The 16,021-nt window shown below is 35.0% G+C and overlaps 2 protein-coding genes across 2 annotated transcripts; one reads left to right on the forward strand and one right to left on the reverse strand.

Moving 5' to 3' along the window:
- Positions 1-1,298: 1,298 nt before the first annotated feature.
- LOC127157955 (glutathione hydrolase light chain 1-like) lies at positions 1,299-4,940 on the forward strand. Its single transcript, XM_051101132.1, has 5 exons — positions 1,299-1,527; positions 3,766-3,899; positions 4,025-4,140; positions 4,398-4,505; positions 4,607-4,940. Exons 1-5 carry the CDS (start codon positions 1,319-1,321, stop codon positions 4,763-4,765), a joined length of 726 nt encoding a protein of 241 aa, XP_050957089.1. The 5' UTR covers positions 1,299-1,318; the 3' UTR covers positions 4,766-4,940.
- A 2,572-nt stretch (positions 4,941-7,512) lies between these two features.
- On the reverse strand, positions 7,513-9,679 carry LOC127157953 (32 kDa beta-galactoside-binding lectin-like). The gene is made up of 6 exons (XM_051101130.1): positions 9,558-9,679; positions 9,281-9,370; positions 8,797-8,832; positions 8,333-8,421; positions 8,045-8,201; positions 7,513-7,863 (listed from the first exon to the last, which is right to left on the reverse strand). Exons 4-6 carry the CDS (start codon positions 8,419-8,421, stop codon positions 7,720-7,722), a joined length of 390 nt encoding a protein of 129 aa, XP_050957087.1. The 5' UTR covers positions 8,797-8,832; positions 9,281-9,370; positions 9,558-9,679; the 3' UTR covers positions 7,513-7,719.
- Between the last annotated feature and the right edge of the window lie 6,342 nt (positions 9,680-16,021).

The following is a 16,021-nucleotide window of genomic DNA, read 5'->3' on the forward strand; positions in this document are numbered from 1 at the left end:
GGTAAGATTAATTTATTTTTTTACTAATAAAAAACTTGTTAAAAACACTTTCTCAGTGGCATAACATAACATAAATTTCCTACATGGAAGATCTGACACTATTAAAGCATCAGCCTTTTCATGAACATAGCATCATCTTGCTTCTCTTGTCTCTCTTTTTTTATCTAGTGAAGTGTTTTGCAGATCAAACACCAAGACCATCTTAAAGGAAAATGATCCTATAAGATTTCCCAAACTAGCTGAGACCTTTAGGAATATTGCAGATGGAGGAGCAGATGCCTTTTATGATGGGTCATTGACTCAGGATATACTGGATGATATCAAGACTGCAGGTTATTTAAAGCTTGGACTTTATATCTAAGAGGTCTAATGACTTAATTTTATTGAAGTCTGTCTGAATCTTTGTTTGTCATAACACAGGAGGGATTATAACACGTGAGGACCAGTGCTCGCTCAACATACTCAAATACTCAAAGTCAGTGAGTGTCTACAGGGCCTTTGTTGGAAAAATGGGTGCCCTAAGCAGAAATTTACTGTTGTGACCCCAAACACAGATCATTACCATTGCAGTTCCCAGGATAGTTGGGGTTAGGAATTGGCAATCAGGTAGCAGCTTTAACCAAGTAGGGTAACAATCTCTACTCTAGTCTCAAAACACTACTGCATGTTTTCTTGAATTAAATATAAATATATTATGTTAAGGAAGTGTAGTCAGGTAGACTAAATGCTGGTGAAGTTTATGCAATATGCACTGTGTGGACTGTGTGATTGTTTGCCAATAACAGCTTGTGTTTGTACATTGTAACACTTCTTTAAACTTTGAGTGTTCAAAGAAAGTGAAAATAATGATGGAAAATTATAATTAAGATTCATTTAAATTAATAATTTCATTGCAGGTTACAGCTTGTCAAGCAAGAGTTTGTCCACTGTAAGGAATAAGACATTGACTTATCATCGTATAATAGAGGCTTTCCGCTTCGCTGATGCCAAGAAGCGTAAACTGGGAGACCCACCTGAAAAAGACGTCACTGAGGTGAGTTGAACGCTACTTCTGGATTCCTTTGGCCAAGGGCCAAAAATGTAACTTGCTTTACCAGAGAAATGTTCTATACTATGAACTATACTAAATGAACTATATGAACTATACCTTTAACTCGACTCACATCTCAAAAACAAAATTTCTAAATTTTCTTGACTTTTGCCACATTCGATCTAACAGGAATGACTCGTGTTACAGAAAACATTATTTTCTCAAAGTCTTTCAGTGTTCACATATTCATGCATTTTCTCACAGAGTGTTTTACAGATTGTCAAAGAAATGACCTCAGACAGCTTTGCAGACTGCATCAGGAGTAACATTAAAGATGACATCAAACAAGAGCAATACGACGTGCAGTGCAGTAATTATCCAGCTGATGATTTCAAACAGTATAAGAATTTTCCAGATGATGAACATGGCACATCTCACCTGTCCGTCATCGCTGAAGATGGGAGTGCAGTGGCCGTCACCAGCAGTATCAATACCTAGTAAGAGACATAGAAGGATCCAAGTTTCTTAATGCTGGGGTCAGTTCCATAAAGACTGGTCTTAGAAGTTAGTCAGTTAGCCAGATGGGTAACTGCTAATTGGTCAGACTAGTTCTCATGGCACAGTGGATATGTTCATTCAACTGGTGACTGATCTTGATTTGACACACCCAGTTTTAATAACTGTATCTTGTTCCTCTATTTCAAAACATTGCATCTCTAACAATATTTACATGCAAAAACTGCTGCTTCAGATTTCCTAGGCAGTTTTAATACTCAAAAATATTTACTTATTTTATTTATTTTTAACTTCAGCTGTAAGATTAATTTGCATAGTCATTTAAAGCGAGTTGGAGTGTGTGGTTGCATCTCTTATCACAGGAATGTTAAAGGAGAAGTCCACTTCCAGAACAAAAGTGTACAGATAATGTACTCACCTCCTTGTCATCCAAGATGATCATGTCTTTCTTTCTTCAGAAAGAAATTATGTTTTTTGAGGAAAACATTTCAGCATTTTTTGTCATATAATGAACTGATATGGTGCCCTGATTTTGAACTGTCAAAATGCATTTAAATGCGGCTTCATGCGGTTGTAAACGATCCCAGCCAAGGAAGAAGTGTCTTATCTAGCGAAATGATTGGAGATTTTTATTTGTCTTTCTCTCCCTGAACTCAGTGTATTCTGGCTCAAGACAGTTAGGGTATGTCGAAAAACTCCAATCGTATTTTCTCCCTCAACTCCAAAAATCATTTAAAATCATCCTACATTGCTGCAGAAGTACCGACCCAGTGTTTACAAAGTGAACATGCAAAGAAGATCAAGCACCCTTAACAAAAAAGGTAAAACAGTGATATAGGACAATTTTGAAGTTGAGGGAGCACATGAGATGGGAGTTTTTCTAAACACCCTAACGGTCATGAGTTCAGGCAGAGTGAGACAAGACAAGCGTTTGACATTAAAAAGTATATAAATTGTATTATTTTTATGAAAATAACTGATCGTTTCGCTAGATAAGACCCTTCTTCCTCAGCTGGAATCATTTACAACTGCATTTGGGATCGTTTGAAGCCGCATTTAAACTGCATTCTGGAAGTTCAAACTCAGGGCACCATATCAGTCCATTATATGGAGAAAAATCCTGAATTGTTTCCCTCAAAAAACAATTTCTTTACAACTGAAGAAAGAAAGGCATGAACATCTTGGATGACAAGGGGGTGAGTAAATTATATGTGAATTTTTGTTCTGGAAGTGGACATCTCCTTTAATAAAATTCATTTACTGCAGTGGTTAAATAAGGGGGATATACAAAATGTGCAGAGCAGTGGGTCAAGAGGACTGGGGTTGAGAACCACTGATCTACTGAACTCCAGTCCAGCTGGCGGCTCTGATAATATCAAAAATTTTGTTTGACTGTTGTCATTGTCTGTCAACTTTCAACATATTTGATATTATCAGAGTCAGTGGGACAGGTTCTTGTGAACTTCCAATGACCAATGAGCTTCTTAGACAAGATTTGTCCTTCAGCATTTTTCCTGGGATTCATTAAAAATTAAATGACTTATAAATAAGAAAGCAGAGACAAAATATCAACCATCAAAAAGCATCACCTATAAAATCAAATGGTTTCAAACGAGCTCACGGGACTTAGTCTTAAGCAATATTTACATTAACCAATGCTAACAAGATTGACCCAAAACAGTAAAATTCTGCACTTTATTCATTTTAAAATGTATTTAAAGGTATTTTTTCAGAAAAGGCTCTTGTCTTAACATTTAATATCTTCTTTGCCATCATCATCATCATCATCATCATCATCATCATCATGACCTTATTTCGACACCACATGACACTTTTGCATCAGCTTGCAAACAAACTGATGAAATCCAAAGCATTGATAAACAATGTTTGCACCTTCTAAGCAATACTCAGGAGACATTTGGAGAATTATTTTCTTTCCTCAAGCAAATAATATTTACAAACAGGCAGCTCTTAGTCCATGTGGTTTTGAAAGAACATTCATAATGCATTACACAACCTGTAATAAACACAATACCTTTTTGCAAAGTAAATAACTAGAAAGTTCAGAATGGACATCCACCTTTATCTCTGACAGATAAAAGTACAGCACTTTTCCATTCAAGAACATACCAAAACACCTCATCTAATGTTTATAAAGCTCTGTTGCTTAGCTCTTCTTTTCAATCTTGTTGTCTGTTCCTTTGTGTGTGTTCTCACAGTTTTGGCTCTAAGGTGATGTCAGGCTCAACAGGCATTATGTTTAATGACCAAATGAATGATTTCTGTAAACCCAAGCTGGGAAATGGGCAAGATGATGATTGTTCTTGTTGCAAGAACAACCTAATTAAACCAGGTGAGAATTTTATTTATTTTTTTTTAAAATAGCATGTCTTGAGTTAAAGTACACCTATATAAACATGCATTTTCTCAAATATTATTTATTTATTTATTTACTTACTTATTTATTGTTGGACAAAGGTAAAAGGCCACTTTCATCAATGTGTCCCACAATCATATTGGACAAAAACAGCAAACAAGTCAAAATGGTGGCTGGAGGTGAAGGTGGGGGACATATCACAACATCAACTGCTCAGGTAGGAAAAAACACAGAAGTGAGCTGAACAGTTTCTGCATTACTCAACACTACAGAACATTAACTCTGGGCCCTAAATGCCCCCTGTCCCATTTACCCTCTGGTAACAATATCAGCAATATCAGTGCATTGAGAGTTTAATGTTCTTGAATTATTATTCTAAACTTGAAAACATCTTTATTTTTATTTATTATAATTATTTTAAGTGTGTTTGTTTTCTAAAATCCATTTTCCTCTCTTCTGTGTCTCTCATCTCAGGTGATCCTGAACCATGTGTTCTTTGGCTATGACCTGCAGAAAGCTGTTAAGGAGCCCAGAGTTCAGATACCAATAAACAAGACAAATGTAGAAGACTGCTTTGATGTGGTAGGATTCTTACACAATTATACTCTGAGGCAGATTTACAATGTCAGAATAGTGATAATTACTCTCATTTTCTCTCTGTGTTGTATTGTGTATGAATGCAGAGGGTCACTGATGGCTTGAGGAAGAAGAATCATAGTATATTTCACAACGCTGGACTATCAGCTGTCCAGGCAGTGGTACGAGAGGGGGACAAAGTCTGTGCCGAATCCGACTGCAGGAAAGGTGGCTATCCGGCCGGATACCCAGAAGCAAATCTGTAGAATTTAGTAGGGGCGCTACAGGGATGTGTCCCTATCAATATCCAACGACTATTAAATTGTCCCTATAATCATATTTGATCAAACAAATAAATATATGTGTTGTTTTAAGTTCGGCCTCATCTAAAATAGGTCACAACTGTTTTTTTTTTGTTGTTGTTTTTTTTTGGATGATATATGGGTGTCAATAAAACTTGAGCAGGTGACATACACAAAGCTGCTCATAGATAACTTATTGTTTCAGCCATCCTGCATTATGATCTCACACATTTCCTAACAATATTGTACATTTTCGCAGCAGTATTCCAGTTTCAGTCATATAGGCAGCTGGGCAGCTATTTCAGGCATCTAAGACCAAGTCCTATCTAAGTAAATGGGGAATCCTGAAATCCTGAAATATTAAAAACTGCTTGCTGAGCTTGCGATTAAAATTACATATTTCAAATCAGCCACAAAATCCAAAACTGCTCCATAAATGTTGTTACTTATGCCCAAGTAGCATTGAAATTATTTAAATTCTTAAATAAATAATTATTTTAAAATAACAATAAATGAATTATTATTAATAATTATTGCAAACTTATTTTTTTTTAGGCTCGACCAGCCAATGTGCATGTGCAGTCATAAGCATGAGCCCTACCGCCTTTCCACTGCACACGACATTCGGATACAACTGTCGCATTTCTCCCCCTAGTGGCCCCCGCACAGAACTTTCATGTTGTGTGTTGCAGTTTCTCCCATTTATAAGTGTTAAGTGTGAATTGTTTATGTATATCTACAGTCTTTGGCTTAAATGTCAGTAAGTCTGATCAGTTAGAAACGATATAACACACTACAGACTGGAATGTACCACAGGACAGAATCTGAAGAGATTTCAAAGTCTGACAGTGTGTGACCCTCAGGTCGTTTTGTGTATGATGCCCAGTTTTTCCTTTATGACTGTTCACAAAGTTGGTAAACATCTGATACCTAAAGTCATTTTGATCTTGTTTCTAGAAGACGCAAGACAAATGAAAACAATGTCTCCCAGTTTTAAAGACAAGGATCAAGCCCTAAAGAAACATGCACTGACTGATCTTAAAACACACCAGTGCCTTTGTTTAATCTCAAGATGGACACCATTAATGCTTTTTTGTTTCCTAAGGCACATTTATAAAGATCATTTAAATGTCCTAATTGAACTCTTGTCACATTTTTTAATCAATTGAAGAGTTCAAATAAAAGTCTTTACTAACTTTCACATATAGTGTAGCTTGTACAATCAATACTAGACAACTGAAGCATGCACAAGCAGGAACTTAAATACATGGCGATGAAGAACTAATAATGAACAGCTGTGATAATTAAATTAGTGTCCATGGAAACAGATTTGTGGCGGGAAACTAAGCCAAAGGAAAAAGGAAACAGACAAAGAACAAACTAAACGTCTTAGAAGCTGCAATTCAAAGAAACTGAACTAAACATAACTGTGACAACTGTGGCTTAATCCTGGCTTAGTCTAAGCCCTGTCTGTGAAAAATATCAAACATGTTTGATCTCCTCTGACTAGATGGAATTAAAAGTATGAAGCTCAAAAAAATCGTAATCTGTGACATACACTACATGATTTTCTATGGAATCTGTCAAATCAAATCTACAGATTGCTTCTGATTTAGGGGGGAAAATCATGTAGTGTTCATATGTGAAGGGGAAGCTAATGGTGGCCAATGATTAATCAGTAAATGAACAACCATTTAAAGCCCTGTTTAGTGAGATCCTATAATCAGGCTGTAATTTGACAGAGAGACTTCCCTGTGTAACTACTCGCTGGTCATTAAACAGTCCACACTTCTGACAGTGATGTCCATATGTTTTATTTTCTGATATGGAACACCACGAAAACTACATAGAAACAGAAACAAAGAAAACACTGTTTCACACACAACAATTCAAAGGACATCAGTGCAAATAAAGAAATACACACACATTAACACTTTTAATGTGTTGGCCTGGTAGCCAGCAGCAGAATGGTGAGAAGCTCTAACGTGTATCTGAATTCAAGTCTTGTCATTCAGTTTGCACTAACACTTCCAGGTTAAATTAATCAAGAAGGGTCGCGTGACATTCAACCTAATCAAACTTGGGAATACAACCAGAGCCGATCCTCTCTATACGCAAAATATGCACGCTGTGTAGGGCCCCCGAAACACCTGTGGGGACCCCTTGATCTCAAAGATGATTTATTTTTACTTTCATTTTTAAAGCGTGCCCGTGTTTATCACAGTTTTGTGTAGGCCCCCCTGAAGTTCAGGATTGGCACTGAATGCAGCAAAAAATAAATACCAACAAAATTATGAAATTGACACACATACACAGAAATACACATTTAAATTGGGAAGTCATGAAAAACTACACTATATAAACATTAACCCCTGAAATTGCAAATACGTGGTTCATAACCCGTAACTGACCTATTAGCATCAGCTACACCCTGCCACTGTTGTTGATATTTACCCTTCTGGTTGTTCATTTTTCTTCTCTGGAGGCAAGACATTTCCTATTCCCAACAGGTGGTGAGTTTCCCCACCAGTATATTAAAACATGCTTCAGATTCCTCCAAATGGATTGGGGAGTAATTATTATTTTATTTTAATAAATTATGCAAGGATTGTGGAAGGAAAAAAACAAAACAAAACAAAAACAACAACAACAACCTGGGGCAGAATCAACCTTTTTTAATTATTCTACTCACTGAAGACAGTCTCATTTAATGTTCATAGAACAAGTGTGTGTTATATTGTTTAGGTTTAGGCTGCACAGGCAGATTTGGAGTGGGGAGGCTGAGGCTAATGTCAGGCTAAATGTCTTTGCCTATACATGCATAGATTAATGTATCTTTGTGAGAATGCAAGTTGATATACTGTACCAATACATTCATTTTTGATCATGCATTTCTTATACTGTGAATAAAATGCTTTCTAGTCCTGCACAAAACTCAGCTGCACATCTCCACTAATTTCCAAAACATCAATATCTTCCAGTTTAGTGTGATGCTTGTAAGTGTGAGCTTGTTTTCCATTGACAAACACTTCATAATGATTTTGAGTGCAGGAAATGATGACCTGAAATGGACATAAACAATGTTAGATAAAATGATATCATGTGTCCTCAAGTCACAAACATATACAACGTCATGACTAAACGCCATGCACTTGTCTTAACTATAGACTACCCTGATATTTTTTTCTCAAGTTACACAGTGCAATTAAAGCAATACAGAGATCATAAAAGCTGCAAGCCTACCAGAAAATGTTTTCCTAACTCAAATGGCATGTCTTTGAAATGTTTTTTGTTGCACCACTCCCCATTCTCATAGATTTTGCACACAACTTCATTCTCATCAAAACGAGGACTGTAGTAAAATGCAATTCCAGTTTTGTGATGTAAATTAAGCTCTATTCTGTTGAGAAAGGAGCAGAGAAAACTTATCTTACAAAAAAAAAAAAATCAGTTATGTCAGTGATCAGAAAATGTGTTATGACATTTTAAGAATATTAGAGAAATCTGAAAGCAGAATTCCTAGTCACAAACCTTTTTGCAGAATGACTGATGACTCCTTGAATGATGATGACTCTGCCAGACTGTAGTCCTCCATGGATGATGCTTTTGTACGGGACCATCTGATTGTGAGTTATTAATTAATCAAATATGATTTAAATATAAACATTTAAATACAATATTATGTCATGATATCATATAGCATTATTGTCCAAGTTTACAATTGTTGAAATAATTAAATGTTTCATAATATTAAAAAAAAAAAAATAGTCACATTTTTTGGGGCTCTGTATAAAATGTGACTAAAATCAAGATTTTCGTGTAAAAATGCACTGTCTGTGTCTTAGAAAATATAATAATAATAATAATAATAATAATAATAATAAATCTAATGTTTCAAGAGCAGTGAATTGGTTATAGAAGGTTTATATAAATGTAAGACATTCAAACACACAATCCAGATAACTCATAGAGCTTTCAGATGTTTCAAAACTTACAAAAGATCCTGGAGTTGCATCATGATCAGTCTGCAACTGAAATAAATTAATATAAAAGGAGTCTATTAGAACTCTAGTCTATTAGTCTATTAAAACAGTAACTGTAAAGGACATTGCATGTGTGCCAGTATTTCAGATAACTTCACAGTGACATGGTTCTGATGAACAGAAATGTCTCTAAATTCATCAGTAATAATAACACCAAATCTTCTGGAAGTAACCAGGTTCCCAATGAAAAGAAATGATATTTTTTTAGATCACTTGGCCAATTTAAATTATTTGTCATGCACAGCATAGCAATTATTGTCACATGTAAACAGTACTGTACTCCTGCATGATGTAACAATAGGCTTTTTTATAATAAGCTTTTTTATATAAAGCGCTTGTCATATTTGGACAAATCAAGCAGGAACTCCATTATGGAATGTTTTTTTTTTTTTCCATGCCATGCATAACTGCCTATTAGAAAAGGACAGCACATTACAGCAAGATCCTGGAAGGCAACTAAGTTCACTTCCACCTCTCCGCCCACACAGATGCTGTTCACATATGAGGGTTTCCCGTTGGTGCTTATCTAGAAAACAAAACAAATACTGTTGTGCTTATTAAAAATGGAAAAACAGATGCTGGACAAAAATGATGAAGTCTCATTTTTGTAGACAACAAAAAGGTCCTTTTTACTTTACCTGTCATTTGTTTCTAAAAACAAAACTATATTTACAGACAGAAAAGCATAACTGAACTGAAACCAAGTCAGTGACCTTATATGAGTCCTGGGTGACGAGGATCTGCAGAGCGAATAGCTGGTCTCTAGGGAAGGGAGTTTCATACTTTCGTTCCTCTGGGCCCCACCTACTGTTTTGGAGAGTGTTCCACCACGGTCGTAGCGAGGGTTAAAATGAAGAACAATATCGGACCCATACTGGAGGTCCACCTGGAATCTGGAGAGGACAGAACAGAGAGGAGAACATTAAACTACATATTTTATATATTTTAAACTAAATGAAGAGGTCAGATGGAAAAGTATCTAAGTCACCCTTTTTTTTTAATTTAAAATAAGCATTTTTATCAGGCTCCTATGTATAGGTTTTGGCTGGGATTTAGCAAAGTAAAAGTATTTGATGGACATATATTATGTTGAAAGCATTCTTTATTTATTTATTTTTTTCATGCTCTCCTCATTCACTCTATTAGTTTTGTGGGGGGAAATTATAACTTTAGTGAAAATGATGACAAAGTTCCTTCATATACTGTATGATAAGTATAGAAACAAACAATGAGATAACCAAGGAATAACACATTTCAATAATTTATTAAATTAAAAAACTACTAAGGAACTATTAGTGTCTATCACTTTAAAAGCACTGATTATATCCTATTCAAAATCAGATGCTATGTTTTCAATTAACAATATAATAACACCTATAAGAGTAAATTGTTATTTACCTCTTTGAGTCTGATGGAACTCGTCCACATATAGTAATATTCATTCCATCCTGCAACCTTTCCTTGATTGGACTAGTGAATGGAACACTCTGTAAATTTTTTGACACACAAATGCAAATTTTAATTTTTTTTTTTGGAACTTATCTCTGGGATGTTTTTTTTTTTTTTTTCTGTAAACTTAATCCATGTCTGTGAAGCTGTAACCTATACATTATTTGTGGATCTCATTCTATTTATTTGTGTTTTTTTTTTTTTTTTTTTTGTGAAGATTTATGTTTGAATTTATTTGTGATTTTTTTTTCTTCTTCTTTTTTTTTTTTTTTTTTTTTTTTTTTTGTGAATATCTTTACATTTATTTGAAATAATGGGAAAAAACAAAACAAAACCAAAAAACCCTATACTCGCGCTGTGTTTACGTACATTATCACACAGGTCTATCAAGTGGATTTGTCAGATAGCTACATGTTTTCATAAAGGAACAGAAATTCGTACCATTCAGTACTTTATGTAGTACTTTGCAGCACCTGAGGAAAAAAATACCAGAGATCGATAGATCTGACAAAACTGACACACCTAAGATTATATGAATTTTTTTTTTTTTTTTTTGTTATAAGAAAACAAGGATTCATGGGCATTATCGAAACTGAAGTCAGAATAAACAGGACGAAACAAGAAAGTGAAAGTAATAGACGATTTGCAGTATCATTGTCGCTGCTGCCATGACCAAAATATCTGGACACATTTTACTTTATGATAAACTCTGTGCTTTATGTAGAACTATTTCCTAATCATTAATATTTTTATTTATTTATTATTTATTTATTTAGTTAGTTAGTTAGTTAGTGAACTTAATCCATGTCTGTGAAACGGTAACATATTTTTTGTGGATCTCATTCTATTTATTTGTGAATTTTTTTTGTGAAGATTTATGTTTTAATTTATTTGTGATTTTTATTATTATTATTATTATTATTAGGGGCCAAGCACCGAAGGTGCGATGGCACCTATTGTATCCGTTAGCGTACTTTTTCTTCCGCTCTGGAAGTCTATGGCAGCCCGTAGAACCACTTGCGGGAAAGTTGTGAAATTTGGCACACTGATAGAGGACAGTCTCATCATTAACCACAGCAAATTTGGAGTCTCTAACTCAAACTCTCTAGCACCACCACTTGTCCAAAATTTCAATCATTTTATGGTAATAACTTTTGAACCGTAAGGCAGAGAATCAAAATTCTTCGTAAAATCGTAAGGTTTAGTTTTTTTTCTATAAATTTTTATTCGTAAAAATACTACTTTTTCGAACTCGTCCTAGACGGTTTGTCTGATTTTTACCAAAATTGGCTCAGATCATCTTCAAACCATGCTGGCAAAAAGTTATGGAATTCAAGTTGATTAGTCAAACCATTCTCGAATAACGCGCAAATGAATTCTACGAAAAGCACGCAAAAATGTACGTGAGGTTATATCTCTGCAACGGTTTGGCATATTGAGACAAAACTTGGTAAGTGTCATAACAAGCATGACTTGAGACTACCTGCAGTGTTTCAGCACAGTGCCACCTAGTGGTCAGGAGATATGTAAAATGGCTTTTTTTGCTTATAACTTCTGAATGGTTTGGCGTAAAATCACAAAACTGGTCTCTTCAGATTTGGTGCATCATGCTGAGTCCAACCATATCCAGTTTTCCCATGTCAGCCATTTTGAGTGTCGACCATATTGAATTTTGTCCAAAAATGCTATATTTTATGAACGCATTGACATATCGTTATGAAACTCGGTATGTGTCTTCGGCACCATGCCCTGACAGTACTCAAAAAGTTTGGATCAAAAGTTACAACGAAATTTAGAAATCTGCTTTAATTGGCCTATTCTAATGAAACTAGTCTTGACATATTCCGATCATGCCGAGATCATTGATACCAATTATGCCATTTTGATTTATGTTGAAAACCTACTTTTGCGAACTCCTTCTAAACTGTTAGTCCGATTTTCACCAAATTTGACTCAGATCATCTTCAGATCGTGCTGACAAAAAGTTACGGATTTCATGTCGATGCTTAGTAGGAAACGGTTTTCGTTTAGCGCATCAACGAATTTGCTGGAAGGATGCTAAACTGCATCTGAGTCTGTATCTCTGCAGAACTTTAACATATTTGCACCAAACTTTGTATGTGCCACTGTCACCTCACGCTGACTACGCCACATCAATTTGGTAACAGCGTCACCTACTGGTCAGAAGTAATACACCATTCATTAAACATTAATAATGAAATTTCCAAAAATGCTAATAACTTTAGTTTACATTGGCCTACTTTAATAAAACTCTTGTTGGTCTTGTTGTATTCCATGGATTATGCCGAGAACACTGATACCAATTATACCATAATTGTCCGCCATTTTGATTAATATTGAAAAACTACTTTTTCAAACTCCTTCTAGACCGTTGGTCCGATTTTCACCAAATTTGACTCAGATCATCTTCCAACCATGCTGACAAAATGTTATGGTTTTCATGTCAATAGACGAAACGGTTTTCGTTTAGCACATCAACGAATTTGTTGGAAAGATGCCAAACGGCATCTGAGGCTGTATCTCTGCAAAGCTTTGACATATTGACACTAAATTTTATATGTGCCATTGTCACCTCACACTGACCATGCCACTTCAATTTGGTAACAGCACCACCTATTGGTCAGAAGTAATACACCATTCATTAAACATTAATAATGGAATTTCCAAAAATGCTAATAACTTCTGATTGCATTAGCCTATTGTAATGAATTTACAACTATTGGTCAAAAGTGATAAGCCAATATATTGTAGTATTATTGGTTGTATTTTAGCCATTTCAACTGATATCATCCTAAAATGGCTTTAATTACTCATTGTTGTAGTCGGTCTGTTGCTCCTTGCTGTGCTTAGCTCCTCATTCTGCCTCTTTGGTGCATGGCCCCGCAATTGCTGCTTGCAGCTATATTAATTATTATTATTATTATTATTATTATTATTATTTTATGTTTTATTTATTTATTTATTTTTTTTTTTATGTGAATCTCTTTACATTTATTTGAAATAATGGGGAAAAAAAAAAAAAAAAAAAAAAAATACTCGCGCTGTGTTTACGTACATTATCACACAGGTCTATCAAGTAGAACTCTTTCCTCATCATTATTATGTAGCTACACTAACCTGTAAATGTTTGGGCTGAAACATTTCCAAGTGTAACCTGGCGCATTTAAAAAGTTTTGTGCAGTCGTCGTGCAGTCGACCATTTCTAATGTGTGCCTAGAATTGAATATAGTAGGATATAAGATAAGCATCAGTATTAACAACTGCATGCTGATCAGACAGACATAATCATTTCACCTCTACTAAATTAATCAAAATTGGGGGTGGCTTAGTTTATTCAGCGTCCTGAAGGCAGAAATAAACAGGACGAAATACGAAAGTGAAAGTAATAGACGGTTTGCAGTATCATTGTCGCTGCTGCCATGACCAAAATATCTGGACACATTTTACTTTATGATAAACTCTGTGCTTTATGTAGAACTATTTCCTCATCATTAATATTTTTTTTTATGTATTATTTATTTAATTATTTTTTGTGAACTTAATCCATGTCTATCAAGTGGATTTGTCAGATAGCTACATGTTTTCATAAAGGAACAGAAACTCGTATCATTCAGTACTTTACTGCTTTGCAGCGCCCGAGGAAAAAATACCACTGGTAGATTGATACGTTTTTTTTTTTTTTTTTTACTTATTGGAAAACAAGGATTCATGGGCATTATCGAAACTGAAGGCAGAATAAACAGGACGAAACACGAAAGTGAAAGTAATAGACGATTTGCAGTATCATTGTCGCTGCTGCCATGACCAAAATATCTGGACACATTTTACTTTATGATAAACTCTGTGCTTTATGTAGAACTATTTTCTCATCATTAATATTATTTATTTATTTATTTTTTGTGAACTTAATCCATGTCTGTGAAACGGTAACATATGTTTATCTCATTGTCTCAATCTATTTTTTTTGTGAAGATTTATGTTTTATATAAACATATAATTTGTGGTTTTATTATTATTATTATTATTATTATTATTATTGTCATTATTAATTTATATTTTATATTTACTTTATATTTACTTCAATATTATCTTTTTTAGTTGCTTGCTTGGCTAACTTATCCACCCTCTCATTTCCTAAAATACCTATGTGAGCTGGAGTCCAAATAAGTTGAACCTCTTTACCTTTTTCTTTAATTCTCATACATGTTATCAATATTGCATACAGCAGATCCTGATGGCTATCGGACACACCTGATCTGAGACTGTACAGTGCTGACAATGAATCGCTTCCAATTAAGATTTTACTTATTTTGTCCTCCTTTCCATTCCATTCTAATGCCATCATGATAGCATATAGTTCGACTGTATACACACTCAGATCATTTGATGTTCGTTTGCTTTCTTCATTTCCTTGATTACCTATAACAATTGCTGATCCAGTCCTTCCAGTTTCAGGTTCTTTTGATCCATCTGTATAAATCTGAATATATTCGTCTTCCGCATATCTATAATATTCATCTACAAGGTCTATATTATTGTTTATTGATTTGATTTGACGCAATTTAAAATCAACTTCCATGGTTTCCATTTTCCACACTGGATAGTCAGGCCATACCACAGTTGGACAGAACTCTTTTTCACTCACCCCTCATCTCCTACCCACCCAAAACTATTCTTTTGTACCCTTTCCTTTTCCCAACAAGTTCGTAACACTCTCTTAGTAGGACGACTGTCTCTATGTCCCTTCAAATTAATCCAATAATTTACAAGCAGTTGCTTACGTCGACTGTTCAATGGCAGTTCTCCCGCTTCCACTTGAAGCGCACATACTGGTGATGTTTTTACTGCGCCTAAGCATAACCTCAAAGCTTTAGCCTGTATTTTATCAAGCCTTGCAAGTACAGATTTGGCTGCTGGCATCCCAGGCAACAGCCAATCAACCCTTAAATCACATCTACTACGTGCTGATAGGTGGACACTGCTGTCAATCACTTAGTCCGGTCACACTGAGGAAATAGCTCTACGATAAAGCACAGAGTTTATCATAAAGTAAAATGTGTCCAGATATTTTGGTCATGGCAACAGCTACAGTGATACTGCAAATCGTCTATTACTTTCACTTTCGTGTTTCGTCCTGTTTATTCTGCCTTCAGTTTCGATAATGCCCATGAATCCTTGTTTTCCAATAAGTAAAAAAAAAACAAAACAAACAAACAAACAAAAAACAACAACAACAACAACAACAACAAAAAACGTATCAATCTACCAGTGGTATTTTTTTCCTCGGGCGCTGCAAAGCAGTAAAGTACTGAATGATACGAGTTTCTGTTCCTTTATGAAAACATGTAGCTATCTGACAAATCCACTTGATAGACATGGATTAAGTTCACAAAAATAATTAATAAATAAATAAAAATATTAATGATGAGGAAATAGTTCTACATAAAGCACAGAGTTTGTCATAAAGTAAAATGTGTCCAGATATTTTGGTCATGGCAGCAGCGACAATGATACTGCAAACCGTCTATTACTTTCACATTCGTGTTTCGTCCTGTTTATTCTGAGGGCTAAGCCCCCCCCAGCCCCCCCAAAAACTGGATATATAAAGGTTGGTCTGCCTTGATTCCAAAAAAAACCTGAAGCGAAGAAACTGATAGAATGGCTGAGCAAATGCTGTTTTTCGACCAAGTAAGTGACCAATTATTTT

The sequence above is a fragment of the Labeo rohita genome, unplaced genomic scaffold, assembly GCF_022985175.1.
Source record: "Labeo rohita strain BAU-BD-2019 unplaced genomic scaffold, IGBB_LRoh.1.0 scaffold_1279, whole genome shotgun sequence".
Lineage (NCBI taxonomy): Eukaryota > Metazoa > Chordata > Actinopteri > Cypriniformes > Cyprinidae > Labeo > Labeo rohita.